Below are 27,947 nucleotides of genomic sequence, written 5' to 3'. Positions count from 1 at the left end.
CTTCCGTACCGGTACCATACGTAAGCTTAAATCACCTGGGGGGTGTTTCACAAAGATCCTAAGTAGAACTTAACTCTAAGTTGGACTTAAAATTTATGGGAAGCCATTAGCATCCTTGAAAATATTTTGTAATTTTTTTTTAGAAGGTATAAAATGTTGATTCAAATCATTCATATTTTCTATTATCATGGGAGATTTCATGTACTTGATGTGGAATTGATGAAAAGTCTAAAATACTCCTATGTTTTGCTTATGAATATATTTCATTTTAAGGCTCCAATGGCTGTCCATAATTTTTAAGTCCAACTTAGTGTTAAGTTCAACTTAGGATCTTTGTGAAACACCCCCCTGAGCTGAGGTAACGTAATCGACGATAAATATTTCGTAATTTCTGTGTAGAGTAGGCCTAACTCAGCTGTTCTCGTTGTTCTCATCTCAGGCACTTCGTCTTCGTCAAACGTAAAATACGGTATTTTTTGTACAGTGCTGTTATTTGGGAATTCATTATCTCACTAACATTGAATTTCTAGCCAAGAATCTTCAGGAGCAAAGGAGGCAGATTAAGATTGCGACTAGTCTAGCTAGGTCTAGGACAAAGTGGGAGGAAGAAGAAGAATATCTAGCCCGACCTTGGCTTGACTTGAGCTCACAAGGACGTACAGCTACGCTGCCCCGCCGTCCACTGCACCGCCTACCGACCGGTACCGAAGGCGAAGCGAAGCTCACGCCGCGCCGCTGCACTGCTTCGCATTCAAGGCCAAGGGGTGGTATTCTAAAAAATCTTGTAAGTTTTATTGTAAGTTTTATTAGACCTCTACATCTTCTGGAGATAAAAGAGCGCAAAAATTGTTGTAATTCAACATTCTGAAAATTCTTTCAGTGGTCTATTATCTCTGGAGCTGGAGAGACCGCCAGCTTTCTCCATGTCATGTTCTCTGAGCTGCTGAGTCTGACTTAGACCGAATTTTCCGTCTCTTTCGTTCGTTAGCCTCTTATTGGGGTAGGGTCGGCTCTCTCTTTAGAGACGGAAGCCGTTTATACACATGTCCTTGCTAACGCCACGGCCAGTCCTGGTCGTAGCGTTTTGCCCCCAAAATCCCCCAAAATGTCATTTTACCTCGAGCATGTTATTGTAAATTAGGCCTAGAGTCTAGGCTATAATAAATCAGTTCCACTTACCAACTTGACTGAAATAATCAGTTTAATAGTCCCTTTTTAGGAAATTATGGGTCAAAATCGGAATCCATGTTGAAAAAGATTTTCAAAATGGATTTCGATTTTGACCCATAATTTCCTAAAAAGGGACTATTAAACTGATTATTTCAGTCAAGTTGGTAAGTGGAACTGATTTATTATAGCCTAGGCCTAATTTACAATATAACATGCTCGAGGTAAAATGACATTTTGGGGGATTTTGGGGGCAAAACGCTACGACCAGGACTGGCCGTGGCGTTAGCAAGGACATGTGTATAAACGGCTTCCGTCTCTAAAGAGAGAGCCGGCCGACCCTACCCCAATAAGAGGCTAACGAACGAAAGAGACGGAAAATTCGGTCTAAGTCTGACTCAGACTCGGACTCAGTCAGAGTCTAAGTTAGATCTGCAGATTGCACCACTAGCCATGCTGGCACTGCCCTGCTGACAGTGACAGTGACATGCTGATTTTTTTGAGATATTTGTGATTTGAGATTTTGACAAATTTGTATAAACTTCTTAAGTACCAATTGATTCAAGATCTGCGTGAACCAACAATACTAAGTAAGATTGAATGCTCTTAAGTTTAGGTAAAAAGACATGGATGGATGTACATTTCATGCTCTCGATCAGCGCAGACTTGGAGCTCTGTGTCAGTGTGTGCATATTTATTGAATATTGCCATGCATTAATTGCTTTTGCTTTTGGGCGTAATGTATACGCGCTAACGCGCTAGACCAAACGGTTCCTCTATGCTCCTATCCCACTCGAATTAAGTCACGTATTGATGTATGATATATTGCAGATGCTGAGCAAGAAAAAATGCCTCCATCATGAGATATAACAGCTCTATAGTATAGTCTACCCTATTGTACATATTTTTGTAATTTCCATGAAAGATAAGAGAAAATTATCATTGTGAAAAAATGAAAATCATGTTCTTCCATTTTGTCTGCATTATTTGCAGGAGTTAATTAATTCTACAAACACGTCCTACAGCAAGACAAGATGGTGAAGATACGATACACGATGCCATTTTGGAGATTCAGTACATTTGCAAGGTTTCTGGTGTTCCTGGATGGTGCGCTATCCCTTGCTCTATGGGTGACGGGTGAGTTTTCCCTTTTCATATTTTGCATTAAATTTTTTTTATTTTGTTTAAATTGTCATTTCACAATCACCAGTTTCTCATTTCTTCATGAAATTGATGTATTCCTATCACTATCACTTGCTTGTCAAGTTAAACAGATTCTATGTGTGGGTTGAATTGAACTTTTAATGATGATTATAGACTTTTCTCATATCCGCTTTTGTATTCGCATTTAATAGTAAGGTTGTTCCTAACCAATTTCAGTGTAGCTTAAACAGTTAAACATATTCTATATGTGAATTAAATTGAACTAAATAATGATTAACATAGACTTTTTTAATTTTCATATTTGTATACCGGTAATGTCCATGTAATAGTAGGGTTGTTTCTAATTCTAACCAATTTCAGTGTAGCTTAATCTCTGGCAAATTATTTTCAAAGTGATCGGTATTGTCAAGGTTATGACTCATGCGAGAGGAAACGAGACTTGCATGACTTGGTTTAATTCATACAGATCGTTCTGTAATAAATCTTTTAGATGAAGTTGAACAATGACACAGGAAAACATCCATAAAACATTATTTATGAGTAGTCATTTACTGCCTGGCATCAGGATAGGCCTATGTATGTAAAGAGGTTCCCTATTTTAAAGTCAAACAGGTTTGCCTGTAATGTGCATGTGGTACATGTAGGTGTTGTAGGGGGGTGGTTTAAAAACATTAAAATGAAGATAGGGAGGTCGTGGGTTCAATCCCTGGCACAGCATTTATGTCCTAAGCAAGGCATTTTATTGACATTGCTTCTCCCCTCCCAGGTGATGGGTTCTAGGTGGGATGCTAATGTCATTGTAGTTCAGCATCATGTACAGTACGTCTGTGAAACAGTGCCTGATGGAATTTCCCCCAACGGAGTAAAGATTAAATATGGACATGCATTTGACCGTGAAATCCTGATTCCGATGACCAAGGATTCTTTAATAGTACCAACACAGTTAGAGACATCGTAGATATAAATCCAGGGGGTTGTTTCACAAAGATCCTAAGTCGAACTTATCTCTAAGTTGGACTTAAAAATTATGGAAAGCTGTTAGCATCTATGAAATATTTTGGAAAATTCATTTTAAAAAGGCATAACATTTTGATTTAAATGATAAATCATTCATGTTTTCTAGTATCGAGGAGATTTCATGTTTTTGATGTGGAATTTTTAAAAAGTCTAAAATACTTGAATTTGTGTGTTTGAATATATTTTAATTTTAAGGCTACAAATGGCTCTCCATAATATTTAAGTCAAACTTTGACTTGGGATCTTTGTGAAACACCCCCCAGAATACCAATACAGTCTAACCTGTCCTAGTGGCCACCTGTCTACAAAGGCAACAGGTCTGTCTGTAGTGGACATCTGTATTTCCTCCCTCCAGGAAGAACCTGTCTAGAAAGGCCACCTCTCTACAGTGGCCACTTTTTGTTTCTCCTTTGTTTGGCGTTACTAGAAAACCAATCTCGGCTAGCACTTACAAGTGCTAACTTTTGGTTTTCTTTTAGCAACAACTTGAACTTTTGTCTAAATGTGTTTTATGTAAGCATTAATTAAGCTTTTGCAGTAATTCATTGTTTTGTATATTATGTACAGTTTGTATTTTATTGTTTTGCCTTGCATACTTTGTTTTATGATGTACATACATTTTCTTGTTGTTAATAAACTTCAAATTTCAACTTCAAACTAGACATGTTTGACACTTTGACTGTAAATCCTCTTTTCTGTTGTGTACACAGGCGGTCATACAGCCTACATGGAGAGCAGTGTCATGCACTGGACTATCCTGGGCTCCATCTTTGAGCTGGCCTGCCTGGGTCTGTTCAAGATGCTGTTTGTCTTCTACGCCTTCACCAAGATGGAAGACGTCTCCCTGGCTCTCCTGGACTTCCCCTTTGACGCATCTCTCAGATCCTGTAAGAAATCGAGCCATATCTTCACCATCTTCTTCAGTCTCCTCAGCTTGGCCTACACAGCCACCAAGGTAATCACTATAAACTTTTACCCAAACCTAAATTGAACAGAGTAAAATCATATTAAATTTTCCTCTGCATAGTTATTGAGACTAAATCGCTAGAAGATAGCTTGTAAAGTAATAATGATTAAGGTACTCATTTAAGATTTTAATTGCTGCTAAACTGTCTGATGAGAATCAGGCAGATGTTAAATAGGCCTGAGTCAAACCGTTTAACCGACGGTTATCCGACCGCATTCATCAAAACCGTTTGGCATTTCTCGCTCCGTTTAACCGTTATTTGTTTACATTTTGGAATGTGCTAATAACCGATAATAAAGATAATCAAAGAAACCACAGTGTAATGTTACACCCTGGCAGCTGGGCGCCAGTTGTCTGGCAGCAGTAATCTCTATGAATGAATTTGTAACCTACCATGCCCCAGGGACATGTCCCTGCATGCCCCCTTCTCTCTTAATCCCACCCTCTTTATTTCCCTTCTCTCTGTGTTCATCGCTCATGTACCTTTTCTTATTGTTGCACTTTCAGACAGTCAGATCCTCTCACTTACCTTCTCCCCGAGTGTTTCTCTCTCTCTCTCTCTCTCAATATTAATATCAATATTAATATCAATCCTTTGCCGACTCTGCCTCCCTTAAAATAATGTTTATATATATAAATAAGATACAAAAATAATGATAACAATAATAATTGCATTTTTAGAAATATTAATCAACAAAGTCTTGGACATTGTGAGTAATTTAAGTTTTTGATCATTCTTCAATTCACAGCCACCCTTTCTCATGTTCTATCTCACTTGTCTTACTTCTTCACTCTCTCCATGGTCCATGCATGTCACACACACACGTACACACACATACAGGGTTATGGCGTCAACCGTGGACCAAGTTTAGTACTTGTGTGTGTGTGCGTAGGTAATCGCCAGCAACCGCGGACCACTCCATAGAAAACTACATCAAACCGCGGACGTACCTCCTATGGGATGATCCAGGTAGCGAGCGCCTCTCCCGCGCAGTCATCGAAGGGGGCGCTGTGACATTTCGCAATACACATCGGACTGATCCAGTCGATGTTGCCTACACGCTGTGACATCTAATATTCAAACGCCCCCTACGTCGTAAATTTGATACGGCGGAACCGGTATCGCAACCGTGGACGGTCCCCCATTGCAGGTACGTCCGCGGTTTGAGGTAGTTTTCTATGGAGTGGTCCGCGGTTGCTGGCGTTTACCTACGCACAATGCACCTCAAACATCGGCGCCCAAATACACTGTACAAACTTTCATCATACACACACACACATATGGCGAACACATGGCTTTTTGACCTCGCACTGATTTGGGTCCATAACTCCATGCACGTTCGGTCACCAACCTGTAATTTATGCTGGTATCAAACTCCACCCACATAGCTAGAGATGCTTCCTGATTGGTCACTAACACTGATCAGCTCATTGCTGGGTGTGTCTTGGGTGTGTGTGACCAAGGAGGATACACAAGCTGGTATCATTTTGGTGTGATACACACATCCAAATTCATACGGCAATGATACATGCAAACATGATTGCAGAGGCATATATAAACACATCACAGATCAAGCCATCTTCACATGGACCTGACCTCAATTGTTTAAGGTAACTTTGCTAGGCTTATCATGATATCAAATGAGGAATACTAGGACATTTTTATGTTGTTTGTTATGGTCTCTGTTTACTGGGTTGACCCAGTTTGTGATGCTCAGCCCGACAGGCTGAAGACCGGCAGGTGTTCCAGCTACAGCACTATTACAAATTCATGTATTTTCAAAACGGTTAACCGAAACCGCCCGTATACTTTTAACAGTTAAACGTTTAGCACAAAAACCGTAATGACTCGGGCTTAATGTTAAATGTGGCACTTCTGGCACTCGGCAGACGATGTTGTATACATGTGTGATGTTCATTAGAAATGATTTCTTTTATTTAATTCAGAAATCATTTCTTTTATTTCATTCATGGGAGCTTTGTAGTGAGCTTTCCTAATTGTTATTTGTATTATTATAATTGTTACTTTTTTATGGTTTACCAGAGCCCTTTTTGAACTTGCAAGAAGTACATTATTTTCTGTTTCTCCCTATGTATTTTTTCACTGCTTGTTACACAGAATGGCTTTGTCTTGAATGCCATTCTCAAAGATCCTCATGTTAAAACTTACGCATGTCACCCACAAAACCTTGGTCGTCTCTTTAGTAGTCTTCTTGTTAGAGTGTAGAGAATGTGATTTTTCCTATCTTTTTCTATCTTCTTGTATTGTCGTGGGGCCTCATCTAGTTTAAATGCCATTCTCAATGACCCCAAAGATGAACTGATGCATGTCACCTACGACGCCCCGGTCATCTCTTCAATGGTGTCCTTGCTAGAGTTTAGAGAATTGATTTGTATCTTTTTGTTTTTTGAATTGCAGGGTGGCCTCGTCTTAAATGCCATTCTCAACGATTCATCATATGAACCGATGCATGTTACCTACAACGCCCTGGTCATCTCTTCAGTTGTGTTCTCCTTCTTGGAGTTAATCACAGCGTTGACAGGACCTCACTTCATGCGTAAGCTACAGCTCATCCGGATTGAACACACAGTCAATGACGAGGATGAGGAGAAGGAGAAGAAAGGGAGCTCAGCTAATCTGGGCAGAGTGTTGGCTCTCGCCAAACCTGTAAGTGTCCTTTGGCAAGACATTAATCTAGATTTGCCACACCATACCCAGGAGAGAAATTGGGACCTGGTAGGATGAAGAAAGCCTTTGTCATAGAACCTATCTATATGCCCTCATGGTGACCATATGGTAGGAATAGTCCCCAATGAGTGTAAATTGTACACACTGAATCCAATGTCGGGGAAAATTACAGTATCTGTAAAATGCTTAGAGACAGTACTTTGTATTAAGCATTGCATAAATCCAGATTTATTACTATCATCATAAAGCCCTAACCTAGTACGTACCTGTCAATGAGCACTGTTTCTGATGAAATGCTAGAAGTGTGGGGGAAACTAAGATTTATAAAAGAATGAACTAAAATATTGAAATCAAACAAATATCTCTCTTTAAAGATGTCAATTGTGGGTGATTTTAATATCACCTAAGGGTGTTTACAAAAAGCATACAGAAAAGAAGAAAAAAATCCAAAACATTCATGTTTTACTTTTAACAAAACCTTTTAGTATAACCTTAGTATAACTTTTAGTATAACCAACCTTTGATTAAAAGTGTGGTTATAGTTATTGATATTGGACAAATTACATTTCAGATTAGGGCTGCACAAAATTCTAATCCCAGAAAACAATCTGGTCTATGTGCAACATTTAACAAGTGTATCAATCATGAAAGAATATTGATTCAGAATGAAATTGAATTCGCTAGTTTAGTCTATTGTGCCACCGTTTTCACACATTTGTCATTCTACAATAGCTAACCCTTGCTTTATACTGATGAATATTCAAAATTGATTATTAAACTAATAAACCATAAGTATTCTACTCATGCATGTGGCTGTTATTTTCATTCAAAAACATATAAATACCTTGGGAACAACACAATGCTTTTTGTTTAATATGTTTTTCATTGGAAATCATATTTCATTCATTCATTCATTGTATGTATTCTTTGCTTCTGTGTTACTCTTGCAACAGAAAAAAACTCAACAAATACTGTTATTTAAAACATATTTGTGGCTTACACCCAGTAATTTATTACGTAAGTCTCGGTTCGAGACTACATGTGAGAGCCCGTTCTACGCATGCGCAATTTCGTTTTCGCATTGCATGCATCGAGGGTGAGATTACAATCTCATGCCTTATTCGATTGATCGATTTGTGAGCCACAAATATATTTGTAAACAATTTAAAATTCTCCCAGGAAGCAATGCATTTATACAACAACAAAAATATTGTTATGCAATGACCTGTTAAAGCCCATCTCTGCTTTTCTGTTTTTTAGGAAGTATGGTTGATTTCGCTAGGAATGGTGGGTTTGATTGGGGCAAGTGCATCAGCCATGGCAGCCCCCCTCTTCTTTGGGAGAGTGGTGGATGAGGCTGTCACTTCGACTTCGATGGGTGAGTCAGAAAAGCTTTTTTTTTTATTTTTGTGATACTCTGGAGCCCTGTTCATATATTGCAATATGATTGGTATACAAATAATGCACAAAGTTTAGTTAGTGCCCATAGTGATAATGCACGCACTCGCAGGGCACGTGCATTATCGATATCGCACTGACTAACCTAAGTGCTGGAACTGCCCTAACACACAAGCTCTTTATCTTACGGTAACAGGCAATTGAGCCCAAGCCTAAATCGTAAAAGTTGAATTATCCATCGGTGAAATGCCGCATTTATACTTGCATTTATTTTGTTTCCTCTGTGCCCCACAAACTAATGCGTGCCATTGAGCGGTCATCTTAAACTTTTTGGTCAAGTCTGATTTACGAATAGTTCACACAGTGCATCATGCCTTGTTTACGCCGAAGCTAATCATTGTTCATGCATTGTCATACATTGTTGTGCACAGCTATTCGTAGACGTTGCTCTTATGTCCAGTGTATCTACAATGTCGTAGTATGCAGATGATAATGATAAAAATAATAATAATGATAATAATAATGATGATTACAATGATGATGATGATGATAGTAATGATAATAATAATAATCCAGATGTACATGACATCTGTTGAAAAGAGACCTTGTACTTGAGATAATTGTTACGGATATTAAAAGTGGCAGATATGAACAGGACAAATGAGTCATCTGCCACAATGGAACATTGATGATTGATTTGTTCTATTTCCTTCTATGTCTCTCCCTCTCTCTTTCCCTCCCTCCCTCTCTCTCTCTCTCTCTCTCCCCTCTCTTTCTCTTTCTCTCTCTCTCTCTCTCTCTGTTCCTTACTCCTCCTTCATTGAATAGCCGGTGTGAACAAAGTCGTACTCATCTTATTCCTCATCTTCCTTGGGGGCGCCATTTGCTCTATGATCCGCTCGTGGTGCTTCACGCTCGCCGGGACGCGAGTGGTCTGCCGTCTGAGGAACACCCTGTTTGCTTCCATCATCAGGCAGGAGGTGGCGTTCTTCGATACGAACCGCACGGGTGAACTCACGAGTCGGCTCTCCTCCGACACTCAGGTGGTGCAGAATGCCGTCACGGTAAGCTCGCATTTTCTCAGCGAAGCCTCGTTCGTTCGTTCGTTTATTCGTTTCATTTTCATAAAAACACAGCAAAAGCAAATAAACATACAAGTATACATTCAAAGGCAGAGAATGTTCAGTTTATACGATAACTTCAAATGAAATAGGAGAACAAAGGAAAATCCCATGGTGGCGTTGGTTTATAAAAGTTCCCCCAAATATTATAATTTTTTATGCCTCCGCCACCGAAGGTGGTGCCGGAGGCATCATGTTTTCGGGTTGTCCGTCCGTACGTCCGTACGTCCGTCCTGTTTGACCGTTATCACGATATCTCAAGAACCATTTAATATTTAAACTTAACACTCGGGAATAGTATTTATCACCATAGGAAGACGATCTGATTAGATTTTGGAGTACGTAGGTCAACGGTCACAGGTCACAGAGGTCAACTTATGAAATTCCATACATTGAGATTGTTATCATGATATCTCAAGAACCACTGGAGATTTAAACTTCAAACTTAGTGATAGTGTGTATCACTATAGGAAAACAATCTGATTACATTTTGGAGCACGTAGGTCAAAGGCCAAGGGTCATAGAGGTCAACTTATGAAATTCCATACATTGAGATTGTTATCATGATATCTCAAGAACCACTGGAGATGTAAAAACTTCAAACTTAAGGATAGTATGTATCACCATAGGAAGACGATCTGAATAGATTTTGGAGCACGTAGGTCAAAGGTCAAGGGTCACAGAGGTCAACTTATGAAATTCCATACATTGAGATTGTTATCATAATATCTCAAGAACCACTGGAGATTTAAACTTCAAACTTAATGATAGTGTGTATCACCATAGGAAGACAATCTGATTAGATTTTGGAGCACGTAGGTCAAAGGTCAAGGGTCACAGAGGTCAACTTATGAAATTCCATACATTGAGATCGTTATCGCGATATCTCAAGAACCACTGGAGAATTTTCACTTCAAACTTAATGATAGTATGTATCACCATATCATAATATCTCAAGAACCACTGGAGATTTAAACTCCAAACTTGATGATAGTACATGTATGTATCACCATAGGAAGACAATCTGATTAGATTTTGGAGCACGTAGGTCACAGGTCAAGGGTCACAGAGGTCAACTTATGAAATTCCATACATTGAGATCGTTATCGCGATATCTCAAGAACCACTGGAGAATTTTCACTTCAAACTTAATGATAGTATGTATCACCATAGGAAGACGATCTGTTTAGATTTTGGAGCACGTAGGTCACAGGTCAAGGGTCACAGAGGTCAACTTATGAAATTCCATACATTGAGATCGTTATCGCGATATCTCAAGAACCACTGGAGAATTTTCACTTCAAACTTAATGATAGTATGTATCACCATAGGAAGACGATCTGTTTAGATTTTGGAGCACGTAGGTCAAGGGTCACAGAGGTCAACTTGTGAAATTCCATGTCTTCAGCTCGTTATCGCGATATCTCAAGAACCATTTGAGATTTTAAACTTCAAACTTAAGGATAGTATATATATCACCATAGGAAAACGATCAGATTAGATTTTGGAGTACATGTATGTCAAAGGTCATAGAGGTCAACTTGAAAAATTCAGACTACATGTATAGGACTTGTCATGATATGTCAAGAACCACTTGAAATATGTTCCGTTACTTAACCCGTACTTAACTGGGCTATTTTGAACTTCCCTGACTGGGGGGGGGGGGGGGGGGGGGGGGAGGGGCCGATTGCCTCGAAATTTGGCACGCGTCTTGAGAAATTGCGCAAAGGAAGAGACCTCACTATTATTTTGCTGAAAATTGCTTATTTTATCAATTATGCTAATTTATGCAATTGCATAAAGGAAGAGACCTCACTATAATTTTGCTGAAAATTACTTATTTTATCAATTATGCTAATTTATGCAAATCAAATTCATGAATAATGATTTTTATTAACAATTACATAAATAAAGCTTTTACAGAGTTGATTTTGTGGCAAAAAGTTTCTAAAAAGCCTATCGGGCATTATCACATAAAAAAATTGTCCATGTCTATTTCAATTCTTATGTATTTCATTGTTTTATGAACTTCTTTTGTATTCTATCGTTATTAATTCTTAATCTTATGTATTGTATTGTTTTAGGACTTCTGATACTTGAGGTTGTTACGTATCAATATTTTGCTTGAATAAATGATAACTAAACTCTAAAGAGTAAAATTATGCTGATTTATAGACCAAACTAGAAACTTCACTTTGCCATTCATTTTGTACACAAAATGACAAATTTCTCAATTTTCGGCTTGACCTTAGGTCACAATAGGTCAAGTAACTCTCTAGTTTAAATTGCTCTATGGCGGAGGCATCATTTTCGACTGCGCGCAGTCAAAATTCCATCTAGTTTATTATTGTCATTATTATGGCTGGTCAGAGTTGTCCAAAACATGTTTAAAAATTGAGTTGGAATGAGCCTTTTGGGACAATAACCTTTGGGAAAATAACACCAACTCAATTTTTTTACATGTTTTGGACAACTGTGACTAGCCATAATCATCAATAATAATAATAATAATAATAATGACAATTATAGTTATATGTCTTCTTTACCCAGGGAAGCCTCAATAGTATTAAAACTTATCTCCCTGAAGGCCCTGCAATCATATTATTACCCCGGCTTTAGCAGAGCTACCATGAAAGGTGCTCCAGCATTCAAAGAATTTCTTTCTACCAGGTACCCTTTTACTACAACTGGGTGGAGTGTGGCAAATGTAGATCACTACCTTGCCAAAAGTCATTATTCTGAGAGATATATGATAAGTGGCTAAAATTGCACTCTGTTCTCAAAGATGGCCTACTAAATCCTCTGCTTTGACTTATTTTATTTAGTTGCCAGGGGTAAGTGCTGATGTTAAGCTGATTATTTGCCCCTGTGAAGTAAATGTGTCTTTTATTGAAATCTTGAAAAATACATAATACAAATGTAATTTGGTACAGTTCTTTCTGCAATAAATTATATATATATCTTTCCTGTCACTCTCTGCCCCCCCCCCTTTCCCTCTCTTTCTTCTCCCCTCTCTCTCTCTCTCTCTCTCTGTCCTCTTATTCTTCTGTTCATCTCTCTTGCTCTCTTCATCTCACCCCCCCCCTCTCTCTCTCTCCCTCCCTCCCTCCCTCCCTCCCTCCCTCCCTCCCTCCCTCTCTTACTCCTTCCATTTCTCTCCTTCTCTGATATCTTTTACAGGTGAACATTTCTATGCTTGTGAGATACTCTTTTCAAATTCTGGGGTCGATCGCAATCATGTTCAGTCAAAGTGCCGCCCTTACTGGTGTGTTACTCTCTGTAGTCCCTATCATAGCAATTGGTGCAGTGCAGTATGGTAAGTATGGATATCATAATAGTAAAGTTGTTGCAGTTTATTGGCTGTGAGCTAAATATGTTTTATTAATGTAACAGTTGCTAGTGATAATAAGCTTTATTACACAGGACCCATGATGGTCGAGGGTTGATTTTCAAAAGAGAGAATATTTTTAATTAAAATTGACCCCGAAGCCTTTGTACCATGCCTCTGGGTATGACAATTATAACCTCAGTTTAAGCCCTGCTTTCTACTTTCCCTTTTTCTCCTTTTGTGACATTTGTACCAGTGATATATTAGAAATATTGATGAATATAAGTCGCAATTTCAGTTGTCTTCCTTGTAGGACTAATGTTGCTCTTCAGTTGTTAACCATTCAAAAATCTCTTTTATTTCAGGAAGATAGAGCTATTTTATTTCATTGGATAGGTTGGACTAGATGTTAAAGTGACTCGGTAACATTGCCTCAGATTCTGAAACAAAAACCTGGATTTAGCTCATGCTGCAATCATAATTATAAACCTTTAGGTCAGTCAGGAATCCCATGACTTTTACAAGCTGATCGCCTGTCTGATTATCAAGATATTTATGATTGGAAATCGAAACCAAATTTTGCGTTTTCCTAACGGTTTTTAATAACACTACAGTCTATTGGGGAAAATGAGTACGGTATGGTAAAACTGGTCACTCAAAAGATTTTTACTTTTTTGAGGTCATTTTGAAGTCCAATTTTTTTAGGGCTTCAATAGTACACCATATCACAGACACTGATAACACGCAAGTCCATGCATCTCACATGTAACATTGTTAAACGATGCCTTTCATACTCAGATTCCTTTATATATTTTCCATCTTTCATTAGGACGATATGTCCAGGCATTCCAGAAGAACTTTCAGGATGCCCTTGGTGATGCGGGAACTGCCGCAGAGGAAGCCCTGTCCAGCATCAGGACTTTGCGGTCTCAGGAAAATTCCCAAGTTGTCTTTCCCATAAAACTAATGTTGCTCTTCAGTTTTTAACCATTCAAATGTCTCTGTGATTTCAGGAAGATAGAGCTATTTTATTTCAGTGGGTAGGTTGGACTAGATTGTAATACCTGGAAACCTTTATTTGTCCATTTCACAGGACGATATGTCCAGGTAATCCAGAAGAACTTTCAGGATGCCCTTGGTGATGCAGGTACTGCCGCAGAGGAAGCCCTGTCCAGCATCAGGACTTTGCGGTCTCAGGAAAATTCCCAAGTTGTCTTTCCCATAAAACTAATGTTGCTCTTCAGTTGTTAACCATTCGAATGTCTCTGTGATTTCAGGAAGATAGAGCTTTTTTTTATTTCAGTGGGTAGGTTGGACTAGATTGTAATACCTGGAAACCTTTATTTGTCCATTTCACAGGACGATATGTCCAGGTAATCCAGAAGAACTTTCAGGATGCTCTTGGTGATGCAGGTACTGCCGCAGAGGAAGCCCTGTCCAGCATCAGGACCGTACGCTCATTCATAGGAGAACCCAAGGCCATTCAAAGCTATGAGAAAGAGATTGGCAAGAGTTATCATTACGGCAAGAGGATCGCTGCGGCAAATGGTGTCTTCAATGGCATCGTTGGACTAGTCATGCAGGTAAGGGGCAGGGAAAATTATCGGTGTCTTCAGCTCCCATAATATGCTAATATCGTTAGAAATTCCTCCATATTTGGAACGAGTTTTGAGGAAATAAATCACTAGTTTTAAATTAAGCGATCATGGTCATTCTCAGCACTGAACAAGGTATATGCAAGAGAATCTCTGTAGCAGATTAGATTTTTTTTAATGGCATTGTTGGATTATTAATGTACATGTAGGTAAGGGGCAGGGTAAACGAATCAGATATTGTAGCTCCCATAATGTGGATATAAACTCCACAAAAAAAGTTCTGCAATTCAATTCAATTCAATTCATCTGGAAGGATCCAAAAGCTAATGTGCTTAGATTAGCAAGTGTGATCTTGTAAAAATGACGCCTGGCTGGAATGCTCCCCAGGGAGTGGAGAATGTGCATACATTGTGTGCAGGGTAAGCCTGAATCCGATGACCGGGGTAATAATATGATTGCAGGGCCCTCAGGGAGAACAGTATGAATACTGATGAGGCTACCCTGGGTAAACAAGACATATTATTATTATTATTATTATTATTATTATTATTATTATTATTATTATTATTATTATTGTTATTTTTACTATTTGTTACTTTATTATCATATTGTCGCAAAAATGCATCGTTAATCTTTCAAAACACAAGCCATCTCCATACAAATGAAGAATTCACTATTGACAATAACAGTGCATTTTGCAACATTTCACTTTTGACTTGGCTCTTTATCTAGGTGTACTACACATACCATGATTACATAATCATCGCAAATGGGGCATCATTGTAAAGGGGAATAAACAGGCTTTTCAATGATACCAACGTCAAGTATGATTATATACCCACAATAGAGATATCTAAGCTAAAAATTGAATTGCAGAACATTTTGAGGGGATTATCGTTTGTCCAAATTTTGCATGGATTTTGTAGAATAAGTATCATTCTGAATGTATGCTTAGCCTAGCTAATGTATGGTATTGCATCATCACACACAATTTACACAGACAAATTGTTACTCTGTCAATGGCTGCAGCAGCTCAAAGCCAGTTTAGTTGTTTCCACATGGAAACATTGCTTTATGTGTAATGTGCAACATACAAATGAAAAGGAATATGGTTATATGAATGCAGACCTGTCAAGTGTCCCGCATTCTGGAGAGAAACACATCCTGAAAATGCGGGATGTCTGCAATTTCCGTTTTTTATTTTTTTATTCTGATATTTTGCCATACAGTAGTCATTTATAATCAGTCAATCAAATAATGCCTAGTTATTGTAAACTTAAGCATCACAAATTCTTATTGGTAGACCTCTGTATACCCTTTCCTACATGCCTGAGAGTGTCAAAAACCCATGAGCTTTCGGGGGCTCTGCCTCCTGGACCCCCGTTCTTTATACGCTCCTCTCTAATGGACTCTTGATTAGAGTTGTCCCGCATTGCAGTTTGGAAAAATTGGCAGGTCTGTGAATGCTCTTTTTCTTTCTTTTTTGTTTATGAAGGGAGCTATAGCACTTGTGCTTTGGTATGGTGGCAAGTTGGTGTTTTTGAATAATCAAGACCCTACACATACACAAGGCATTACTGTTGGACAGCTTACATGTGAGTATATCGTAAAACAAGAGGATTGTTTTTAAAGCCTGTGGTAAACTTGGCTGTTATGAGAAAAAAAAAAAAAAACCCTGGGTGCTCATGAAACATGCCAGGCCTGATAAAAACCTGATTTAAATACTGATTTTTCCCTTATTTTCTCTATTCTTCCCTATTTTTCCCTATTATTTCCCAATTTGTCTTACTCAAAAAGGGGGAATGGTGTTAGATGCCATTTTTTCCCCTGGATCCTCTTCTTCTTTTTTTTTTACTCAAGGGGGTCGTGGTTGAGGGGAATTTTTTTTTTTTTTAGTGCTCACTATCACCCCTGCACATGCTCTTTATCGTCTTACTCTAATAATTGTTCTTATCTAATGGTTCAGTCTCCACGATAACCTATCCCTGGTGGTCAACAGCTAAGAAAGGCTCCAAGAAGGCAGTCAAGGCCCCTCGGCCCAGCGGTGGCAAGAAGCTCCACCGGCGATTGCTCCACTTCGATTAAATCAATTTTTGGTTACCAAATTCTTCACTCCATCCCTGGACCCAACATAACTCTAACCTGAACCCTAATCTAAAACCCAATTGCAACCCTAACCCTAACCTTGTACCTTTGAAAAGGTAAAGTCTGGAGCAATTGTCACAGGAGCAAAGGTTGGGTCACCACCTAGCAACATATATATATATATGGGTCCATCCAGAAAGTTGGGGCACTTTTTGTGACAAACCAAAAGTGAGAAACAATGTCTGATATCAATTGTAACAATGTTTGCTCCAATCAAGTTTTGCATAAAAAGCATAGCCAACTATCTTCAGAAGAACTCAAGCTTCATGGCGAATCAATATCATGGACCCAAAGTTTATGCAATGTTATATGAATATGGTGTCCATGTAAGGCTGGTAAAAAGAGAAATGTGTATTAAGCAAAGATTTTGAAAAAAAGCAACTGAAACAGGAATTATTCTGGCAGGGCACTACTATATATAATCATTGCATAAAATCCTCACCAGATAATTTCATCTTCCATGTGTAGTAGAAGATCTCGTACCTATGTTACATGGACACCGTCATATTTTTGTTGCTTTATGGAGTGACGCATATTCTCCCTTTCTAAATTGCCATAGCTATGCGCGCGTACAAAGACATAAGACTAAGCCCGGTCAATATCTGTCGCCATACCGCCCCCGCAGTCCTTAGTGAATTTCATGACCGCAAATTTGACTAATCAGAGGCCTAGAATCAGACATGCGGTATATAACAACATAATATTCTCCCTCTTCATGATAGCTTTCATGCTTTACACTTTGAACGTGGCCATGGCCTTCGCCTTCTTGTCTGCCCTCTACGGTGACTTCATGAAAGCCGTAGGAGCGTCGGAGAGGATCTTCATGTTGATGGACAGGAAACCGGAGATCCCCGAAGAGGGAGGCCAAGAGATCATGGACTTTACCGGGGAGATCTCTCTTGAAACGGTCACTTTCACTTATCCATCAAGACCAGAAACTAAGATATTACAGGTCAGGTTATATGAAATTAGTAAAGGTTTTTTTGTTGTTTGTTGTTATGACTACCGGTAATTAAGCCAGCCATAAAGGTGTCACCCTTCCATCAAATTATTTTTGATGCATTTTGATGCATCTTTGAATTCTGATGCATCTTTGAATTCTGATGCATTTTTGTATTCTGATGCATTTTTGTCACTGTTGTGATTCTAGTAATGGTAATGGGAATGCTGATGTTTATGGTGGTGATATTGATGAGGATGCAATGATGATGTCATTGTTAATGATAGCATTGATGATGATGATTATGATGATGATAATCATTGATGGAGGAAGCTGGTTGCAAAATCTACAGTGGTGCCCCAACGGTCAGCCAGACTACGGGACAGATGAGTTGAGATGAGAATCATTGATGATAATGACATGATGATGATCATTGATGATAATGACAGTGATGATGATGACAGTGATGATGATGATCATTATAATAATGGTAATGATGATTTTATTGTTGTTAATGACACGATGGAGATGATGAGGATGATGATGACAACACTAATGATGTATTTCTCTTCTATGAAAACAGGATGTCAGTTTTGAGGTACAGCCTGGTCAGATGGTTGCCCTCGTAGGTCCATCAGGGGGAGGCAAGTCTACCATTGTCAATCTATTGGAGCGATTCTACTTTCCAGATTCTGGACAAGTCAAATTCAGTAAGTAGGATCCTTTCACATTTCTCAAAACGTAAATTAGCACAGTAATAGAAATTTAACTCATTGACTCCTGGAACCTAGTGGCTCCTGTATTAACCCTATGGGTAAGAGAGAATTCAGTTGTCAACCGGTTGGGAATTTTAATAATAGATGATTCACATTGATCAGGCTGTCAACTGAAGACAAATTTCCATATGTGCATATCTGTTGTCATGCTTATCAGCTTATTATTACATTTTTGGTAGCTTTTATAACTATGATAAAAGTTTTGCCTTTCCTAACTACCCATTTATTGCATACATATTGAAATGGACCAGAAGTGACTAAGGCACCAAGCTATCCCAGAGTCCATTTGAAATTGGGACATGAAATTTACATCTGGTCATTTTGGGATATTGGCAAATACCAAGAATTGAATTCTAGATGGTGTTGATCTAGCATGCCTCAATCCTAGATGGTTTGGATTCTTTTCAAAATTGATGTATTTGCGATTTTTCTTTGTATCTTTGAACCTTTCAACTTTGTAATCTTTGTTTGTATCAGTTTCCCGACTGTTTTAACAAGGAATTTTGATTCAATAAACAGAAATGAATGAATGAATATTAGACAAAGGATCTCATTGCTCTCTTTGCCTGTTCTATGGGAGATAACGCATCATATCCTTGTTTTTGTAAAGGTGGTGTCGATTTTGCAATCCTCTATTTTTGTATGGTCTAGACAAAGAATTCTCTTTGCCTGTTCTATCAGAGATAACATATCATATATCCTTGATTTTGTGAAGTTGGCGTTAATCCAGCAAACTTTAATTTTAGATGGATTAGACAAAGGATCTCATTGCTATAAAGCCAATTCTCTTTGCCTGTTCTATCAGAGAAACATAGCATATATCCTTGATTTTGTGAAGGTGGTGTCGATCCAGCAAACCTCAATTTTAGATGGTTTAGCAGGGGTCTTGTTAATTATTTTTGAAGGAGGTAATTTGAATTTTATAGGAGGTACCATCACTGCGAGGGAGCGAAGCGACCGAGGGGGGGAGGGTGTGGGAGGGGGGTGTCCCCCTACCACGGTAGGGACCTTTTGGGATTTTCCACTTGAAATCGTGCAATCTGGTGCATACCTAAGAAGAAAATTTGTAGTTATCTTTCCTACCTTGTATTACACATATATTGTAATAAACACACATATTGTTCATGTTTAATATTACATGAACAATCATAACTCATAAGAAAAGTTATTAAGTTGATAATTATTTATCACTTTGTACCATTACTTTGTAATTTTTAATTAAACTGAGATGATGCACCATACTCAATCTTTCTACATCATGATTTGTTGAATACATGTACAGTATTTAAATAATGGGCAGCAGAGGCTAGATTTTGATTTTTTTTGTTTTATTTGTGACTTTTATTTGGCTCCCCATATGAATTCTCATTTAATTAATTTTTTTTGACATGAAATTATTGAATACATTTAAGAATTTACTTCAGTTCCTGTTCATTTTATAATGTTATATCACTGTTTTTCCTGACAAAGTGAAGACACTGTATATTTGTTTATTCAACTTTTTTAAGGAAATAAATGAAAATAAAATAAATGAATTAACCGATTGGCTTCCGATTGCGATCGGAAGTTAGTTTTGAATATTCGCGGAGCGCGAGCCTGCATATATCATGCGAGCTAGCTGCGGGGATCCGCCGGGGACGGCCGTGGCCAGCCTAAACTCAGCCGAGTTCAAAACTCTGTTGCCGATTTGCGCATCTCAGAATCTAAAGTACGTTGTCTCTAGACATGGCACGCACGTGTATAGGCCCCGGTTTCCGTGATCTTCAAATATCAAATCGGCAACGGATAGTTTGGTTACAGCGAGCTAGCTTCAGTTTTGTTATGATCAGTGTGTATATATTTTGTGCAGTGCATGCATCGTCTTCTCGCGTGCACATCGGGATCGCAATGGGGTAGGGACGGGCGGGCTTGGCCGCCGCGCTGCGGGGGGAGAACTGCGATGTAACGTTAGATAGATGGGTCTAGGTAAGTACGGACAACGTCGCGTTCGTGATCGTAAGGGATTTCGTCGACTGCGGCCGTGTATGTGCGGCACTAATTATATCTTGGACGAAATTAAGGAAATTTTGGATTAGCATTGATTTAGATCTACTTTCTGTGATTTTTGCAAGGTTTATTAGAGGTCTATAGGAATTATAGCCGGTAAGAAACGAGTGAATAGGCGGCAAGTTTTACCGGTTACCGGCTTTAAACGACAGCCCTGGTTTAGACAAAGGACATCATTGCTCTCATTACTCTCTTTGCCTGTTCGATCAGAGATAACATATCATATATCCTTGATTTTGTAAAAGGTAGTGTCAATCTAGGAAACCTCAATTTTAGATAGTTACAGTAATACAAAGAATCTCATTGCTAAGCCAATTCTCTTTGCCTGTTCTATCAGAGATAATATATCATATATCCTTGATTTTGTGAAGGTAGTGTCAATCTAGGAAACCTCAATTTTAGATAGTTACAGTAATACAAAGAATCTCATTGCTAAGCCAATTTTCTTTGCCTGTTCTATCGGAGATAACATATCATATATCCTTGATTTTGTGAAGGTGGTGTCGATCTAGCAAGCCTTGATCCGAGATGGTTTAGACGAAGAATCTCATCGCTAAGCCGATTCTCTTTGCCTGTTCTATCAAAGATAACATATTATATATCCTTGATTTTGTGAAGGTAGCGTTGATCTAGCGAGCCTTGATCCGAGATGGTTTAGACAAAGAATCTCATCGCTAAGCCGATTCTCTTTGCCTGTTCTATCAAAGATAACATATTATATATCCTTGATTTTGTGAAGGTGGTGTTGATCTAGCGAGCCTTGATCCGAGATGGTTTAGACAAAGAATCTCATCGCTAAGCCGATTCTCTTTGCCTGTTCTATCAAAGATAACATATCATATATCCTTGATTTTGTGCAGGTGGCGTCGATCTAGCTAGCCTTGATCCAAGATGGTTTCGACAAAGAATCTCATCGCTAAGCCGATTCTCTTTGCCTGTTCTATCAAAGATAACAAATCATATACATGTATCCTTGATTTTGTAAAAGGTAGTGTCAATCTAGGAAGCCTCAATTTTAGACGGTAATAGACCAAACATTCTCTTTGCCTGGTCTATCAGAGATAACATATCATATATCCATGTATCCTTGATTTTGTGAAGGTGGTGTCGATCTAGCAAGCCTTGATCCAAGGTGGTTTAGACAAAGGGTCTCATTAGTGAGTCAGGAACCAGTACTCTTTGCATGCTCCATCAGAGATAACATCTCGTACGGCAGGAGCGCTACAGATGATGAGGTGAGATATATAGATTGCCGTTATGATGAATATTATACAAATATACACTACCTCGAGAGGTTCTGGTTAAAACTATGCGCAAGAGGTGACTCCAATAGTACTATTTGCTGAGGGGCGCAGCCCCGAAGCAAATGGTACTTCTGGAGTCGCCAAGGCCCATAGTTTTAACCAGTACCTCGATTTGAGGCTTGGTATATTTGTTTTATATCCTGCAATCAAAAATTTATTTTATAAAAAAAAAAAAAAAAAATTTTTGGGAAGAAAACAAATTTAGAACAAAAAAAATGTCAATTTTTATCTAAAAAGATTTAGAATATTTTGTTTTCATTAAATTAAGATTAAAAAAAACAAAAAACAATTCCCCCCCCCAAAAAAAAATCACATTTTTTTTTCAACTCCCAAATAGTAAACCAAACTAGTACTCTCATATAGTACTTTCTAAAAATATCTCAAATATTTTTGGTCATGTGACGAGCTCTCAACCAATCAAAAGCCAACAAATTTTTGATGCAGGATAAATATATCCTGCATCAAAAATTTGTTGGCTTTTGCAAAAATCAAAGTATATATATATTTTAAAATATATCATGAATATATTTATGATAGGAAAAGGAACAATATACATGTATGTGAGGAGAGGAAAAGGAATAATGTATTTGGGATAGGAAAGAGGAATGAGATATCAAGAAAAGGAAGCCTGATTGCTCAGTGGTAAAGGACTGGGGGGCGTTTCACAGAACTTGTCATCAGTCACATATGATATTTTTTGTTATAAGCTACTGAAATCCTTGCTTCTGATTGGTTATCGGCAGATTTGTCACTGATTTTTGTCATTTGTCATCGAAAAAAGGCTTTGTGAAACCGGTCCCTGGTCTTATGAACAGGAGGTCTAGGGTTCTAATTGAAGTATGTACCCATAGTATGCCCTTTGTTACCGGGTATACAGATTTATTTGCCCCTTTGCAACCGTGAAGTTCTATGTAGAAAACTGTGTACATGCGTCCGATGAAAGGGGCAGTTAAAAACCTCATTGGCGTTGAATTTGTCCTTCCTTGATGCCCAAAATATCTTGAGATGTACAGTGTATCTTGAATGTTTATTTAGGTGGTTGCTATTAGAGGGGTTTAGTGTCGGCAATTTTGAATCTTTGTCTATTTTACTTTCATCTTTAACCATCGTATCTTCTTCTCCCACAGATCTATGAAGCAGCTAAGATGGCCAACGCACATGAGTTTGTGACAGGTTTCGAGGAGGGGTACGACACCATGGTCGGTGAGAGGGGGATCATGCTCTCGGGAGGTCAGAAGCAGCGACTGGCCATCGCTAGAGCTCTTATTATGGATCCTACGGTACTATTGCTCGATGAGGTGAGATTAATCGCCTACTTGTGACAAGGGCACCTATTAAATCCCCACTGCACTCTTCATAGCTACTTGCGCCCTCTATATTGCAAACAATGCCTAAGCGGTACCCGTTGGTCCCCCATGATCCCCTTTTTCTTATGTTAATTGAGAGCTGATGTGGTGAGATAACCACCTGTCAATGACCTCACAGGGTGGTCTTATCCCTCCTGGCCAAACTAGTGCAGATGGGCTTTAGCACTTTAAGTGAAAAGAAAAAAGAAACTGTAGAGTACAAGGCATATGTGTCTGTGACATTTCCTCTCTGTTTATCAAGAACAAATGAGGCACTACCTCTATGTAATTTTTTCTGCATGTATGGTTCGTGAAATCAAGGACTAATTTTCATCAATATAAATTTTAGCAACATATTTCATACAATGAATTGATTACATTTGCATGTGTCTTCTTGCCATAACACATCTCTTTTTGTTTTATAACCCCAAAATAGCAAGATATCTAGGAATTGATATTTAATGATTCCCCACTCCCCCCCCCCCCCCCCCAAAAAAAAAAATAATAATAATAATAACAATAACATTAATAACGCTAATAAATAAGAAGAAAAAGAAGAAGAAGAAAATATTAAAATACTAAATTAAAATATAAATAACTATATGATAAAAATACTGATTTAAAAAAAATAATGGTAAATAAATGAATAAATAATAAGGAAAACCTTTTGCAGATTTTTTCAACCATTCTCATCTACTGTGTTTGCCTAATGTAAACAATGGACAATAACATGCCATGTGATTCATGAAATGAAAACATCCACTACCATCAAGTGATATCTGCCCTGTGTTGTTTTGTGTTGTCTAGGCAACGAGTGCCTTGGATGCTGAGAGTGAGCATCTGGTGCAGGAGGCTATCGACAGGGCCATGGTAGGGAGGACAGTGCTCGTCATTGCTCATCGACTCTCCACGGTCAAACATGCATCTCAGGTGAGTTACGGCAGAGACTTCCCATGTTTGGATTATACAGTAGGCTTGCGGGTGCACCATGTGAGAGAGAGGGAGGATTGAGGAGTCCTGAAAAAGGACTCTCTGTAATCTTTCTTGAGGGTTTGTAGTCCTGAAAAGGACTGTTTGGTATAGTCTTGAAAAAGACTGTTAGTTATCTTTCTTAGCTTATAGTTCTAAGGAGAACTATAGCGCTTGGAGAGGATGAGTGGCGGGAGTGGCTCGACGTTTCGAACAGGTTGACTATTCGACAAGCCAACACTTACAAGCAGCATCTAAGTGTGGATTAGTCTTCTGGTTTTACTCACGTTTCAGGCGTATGCAAGCTATTGCTATTCTACTGTAAAACCTGTGACTTTCTCAACATGAAACATTCTCAAATTATCATATTATTAATGCATTAAAGGGAAAGTCCACCCTGAAATTAAGTTAGTTTTAATAGGAGTAGAAAAATGAGAGAAACAAGTCAGTGAAAGTTTGAGCAAATTCCGATTAAAAATAAGGAAGTTAGGATTTTTGAAGTTGTGATCAATCAAACACAAATTGGCAACTCTATGACGTATCATGCGAGCTCAACTTCCATTTGCTCAGTACTAAAAAAATCTAAAATTTTCATTTTCCCTCAAGAAAAATTTCAACCATACATGCACCCTAAATATAATAATTGCAAATATGTTTCTATACTCCCCCTGCAAGGAACAAATATATATTCCGTCATCAATAACGAAGAAAACATGATTTTATGGAATATTATGCACAAAGCAAATGAAGGAGAGCTCGTATGATAAGTCACAGAGTTGCCAATTTGTATTTGATTGATCACAACTTCAATAATTCATAACTTTCTTATTTTCATTCAGAATTTGCTCAAACTTTCACTCACCTGATTTTCTTATTATTCTGCCTCTATCGAAACAAACTTATTTTGGGGGTGGACTTTCCCTTTAATAATGCGAGACACATTATCTATGTGAGAAGCTGATGTGTGTAAAACTCAAGAATCAATCGCTATTTTTATTTTACAATCATCTTCATCATTTGAAGAAAAAAGGAAATCTAATGGCTTTATGGTCTAATGCCCGTTGAGGCGATAGTTGAGGTGTCCAATTTCCATTCGGTCAAATCTCCAATACGTCTACAACCCATTTGGTCTCTCACTCATTTGGTCTAATTGCCCGTCAGTCCAATTGCCAGTTTGTCTAACGCCCATTTCATCTACCATCCACAAGGTCTAATAATCATTTGATGATTATTATCGTTCATGATTAAATGATTATGAGACCATGTGGATAGTAGACAGGCTGGGTTCAGACCATATGGGGATAGACTAATTGGATAATTCACTGTTCTATTTCATGTTCCTTCAATTCAATTTTCAATTTATTGTCCAATATTGGAAATTCGTTTTGAAATAGACCACAGGACACTCAATATTTGATACAGAGCGTTGTTGATGCATTGTCGGGTCTTTCACACTACTCTCCTTCCATTCTACCAGGTGATCGTGATCAAGAAGGGCAAGATTGCTGAGAAGGGTACCCACCAGGAGCTACTTGACAAGGGCGGGGTCTATAAGAAACTGGTCCTGAGGCAGCTTAGTACCGGTGGTGGGGGCGGGGCCGAGATGGTCTCCAACGAGAAGAATGGTAACATTGATGAAGAATTGGATGATGTAGATGAGGCGGATGAAGATTAGATTAGTTCTCTAGCTTTGATGTCTCGGGAGGACAATGGACCAATCGGGGAAATTTTTATTATTGAAATTGAAATGTTGCTGTGGATGAGAGGAAGATTAGGTGTGAAACTATGAACCAGTTTGGCAAGTTTGAAATTGGAAATGGAAATTGGAAATTGAGATCGAAATGTAGTGTGGACAATTTGGATGAAAATTGAGAAATGGATCTTTGATGTCTTGGGAGGAGAATGGATCAATATAGCAAAATTTGAATTTGAATTTGAATTTGAAATAAATATGAGATGGATTACGACTGAAAATGACATATCATATCTAATATCAAAATAAACAAAATTTACCATTTAAATTTAAATTCTAATTCAAATTTGAATTAGAAATCGAAAATGTTGCTTTGGGTAAAGATTGATGAAGATTAGAGATGGTGCAATAAAAAAAAAGAATAAATATGGTTATTTTGAAAATAGAATTTGAAATTGAAATGTTGCTTTGGATGAGATGAAGATTATCAAATGATATCAAATGATAGAGGAGAAGGGACCAATATGGAAATGTTAACATTGAGACTTGAAATTGAACTTGGAATTCAAAGTTGAATTGGAATTGGAAATGTAGATTTTGATAAACTGCATGATGATGAGAGATGGAGGAGAATGGACAAATAATGTAATTATAAGATTGAAATTGATAATGAAACATAACAAAATTTAAATTTAAATTTAAATTATAATGTAACTCGCTTAGGAATGTCAGAGATGCAGCTATCGATTTATCGAGAAGAATGAATCAAATAGTAATTTTGAAATTAATTGAAATTGAAATGAATAATTGACATATTTAAGTATTTGTATGTAACTTCGGATTGAATAGAGGAAGATTTGAAAATCGACCTATCATATGTTTAGAAGAGTGGACCAATATGCTAATTTTACATATGAAATTAGAATTGAAAAAATTAAATTAAACTCTAGCTGTGTATCAGATTTATTAACTGGTAAATTTGAAATGATATCCAAGAATTAATTTGATTTGGATTTAGGTTAACAAAATTTGCTGCCTTTTAGATCGATTGTTCCAGGGTAAAACAATTAGATTTCGGATTTCAGCAATTTGTAATTTAAGTAAATGTTAATTTTCCTGGAATAGGTTGTGGGAAATTGTGCTGCATGTAAGTAGATTAAACATCTGCATATTTTTTAATTTTAATGAAACAAAACACATTCTCTTGAAGAGCAGTGTATAAAAGCTCATTTGCTTAAAGGAGTGAAAGTACACTTGTATGCAGTTGATGATTATGTAACAATAGCAGGAAATATTTCTGATTAATCTCTGATACTTTGCCTGTAATTGATGAACCTGGTGCAATAAATTACACAGCCAGTGAATGTAAAAAGGAAATTATATTAGCACTGTGAATTTTAAATATATAATTGCTCTCATGAGAATATTGTTACATACACTGTTATATCTGATGTAATATTATTTACAAACACTGTTAAATTTTTACATTCACTTTTACATGATTGATATGTGACTTTGTTATAAACAGTGATGGACAACACTGTTGCATGATAAATCTGATGTAACATTGTTACATCTGATGTGACATTGTTACATCTGATGTGACACTGCTACATCTGATGTGACATTCTTACAAACACCATTACATCTTACAGTATGTAACATTGCTACAAACACTGTCATATCTGATGTAATATGTTTACAACCACTATTACATCTGATATAACATTGCTACAAACACTGTCATATCTGCTGTCACATTGTTACATACACTGTTACATCTGATGTATTGCTTTAGATAGCTATGTTAACAATTTAGGAGATGAGGTATGACCACTGGCTAATTGACAGTATGAAAGCATACTAGGTCCGTGATGAAAGCGTGGTTAGGAATGACTAAATCGAGTTGCCAAGATAGAATAAAATTATAAGTAGGTTTTGCTCTTTTATAAAATAAACTGATATACCAGTATGTTATGAGTTTTGATTAGCCAAGTGTTTTAAAGACATCTTTGTGGGACATGTGAACCAAAATAATTCCTTTTTTGTTTGTTTCCATATTAGGTGGAGTTTTTGTAATCGCAAAAGCAGTCTGACCTTTGCAAGTGAATGTCAGAGTGATGTGGCAGGTTACATGTGATTTTGGGGATGCTTCGATTATTTTGATGGGATAGAGTAAGGTAGGGTATTTTTAATGGAAGTTGCGCATCAAGTAATGATGAAGCAGCAGTTTTTGGGAGGTGGTGAATCATAGATCATGCTGACCCCTACTCTGATGATAA

The 27,947-nt window shown here is 37.8% G+C and overlaps 1 protein-coding gene across 3 annotated transcripts; it reads left to right on the top strand.

Moving 5' to 3' along the window:
• Positions 1–382: 382 nt before the first annotated feature.
• LOC763956 (ABC transporter B family member 1) lies at positions 383–27,947 on the top strand. Of its 3 annotated transcripts, XM_030991926.1 has the most exons (16): positions 383–784; positions 2,161–2,304; positions 4,059–4,303; positions 6,735–6,983; positions 8,265–8,382; positions 9,231–9,466; positions 12,704–12,839; positions 13,945–13,998; positions 14,265–14,434; positions 15,942–16,041; positions 17,314–17,543; positions 18,115–18,241; positions 21,455–21,588; positions 22,785–22,955; positions 23,811–23,933; positions 25,450–27,947. In XM_030991926.1, the coding sequence occupies exons 2-16, from the start codon at positions 2,202–2,204 to the stop codon at positions 25,645–25,647; spliced, it is 2,394 nt and encodes a 797-aa protein (XP_030847786.1). In that variant the 5' UTR covers positions 383–784; positions 2,161–2,201; the 3' UTR covers positions 25,648–27,947. The 3 variants fall into 3 exon arrangements, with proteins under 3 accessions (XP_030847786.1, XP_030847785.1, XP_030847787.1); XM_030991925.1 differs by lacking the exon at positions 13,945–13,998 and having other exon boundaries at positions 14,211–14,434; XM_030991927.1 differs by lacking the exon at positions 13,945–13,998 and having other exon boundaries at positions 392–469; positions 14,211–14,434.

The sequence above is a fragment of the Strongylocentrotus purpuratus genome, unplaced genomic scaffold (assembly GCF_000002235.5).
Source record: "Strongylocentrotus purpuratus isolate Spur 01 unplaced genomic scaffold, Spur_5.0 spur5_scaffold_2, whole genome shotgun sequence".
NCBI lineage: Eukaryota > Metazoa > Echinodermata > Echinoidea > Camarodonta > Strongylocentrotidae > Strongylocentrotus > Strongylocentrotus purpuratus.
This window is presented reverse-complemented; position numbering and strand designations above follow the sequence as displayed.

Coding starts and splice junctions, on each gene's coding strand:
- LOC763956 (XM_030991925.1), top strand. CDS start 2,202: ATGGTGAAGATACGATACACGATGCCATTTTGGAGATTCAGTACATTT. Junction 4,304..6,734: donor TGGCCTACACAGCCACCAAG/GTAATCACTATA, acceptor TTTGAATTGCAG/GGTGGCCTCGTCTTAAATGC. Junction 14,435..15,941: donor TCGTTGGACTAGTCATGCAG/GTAAGGGGCAGG, acceptor TTGTTTATGAAG/GGAGCTATAGCACTTGTGCT.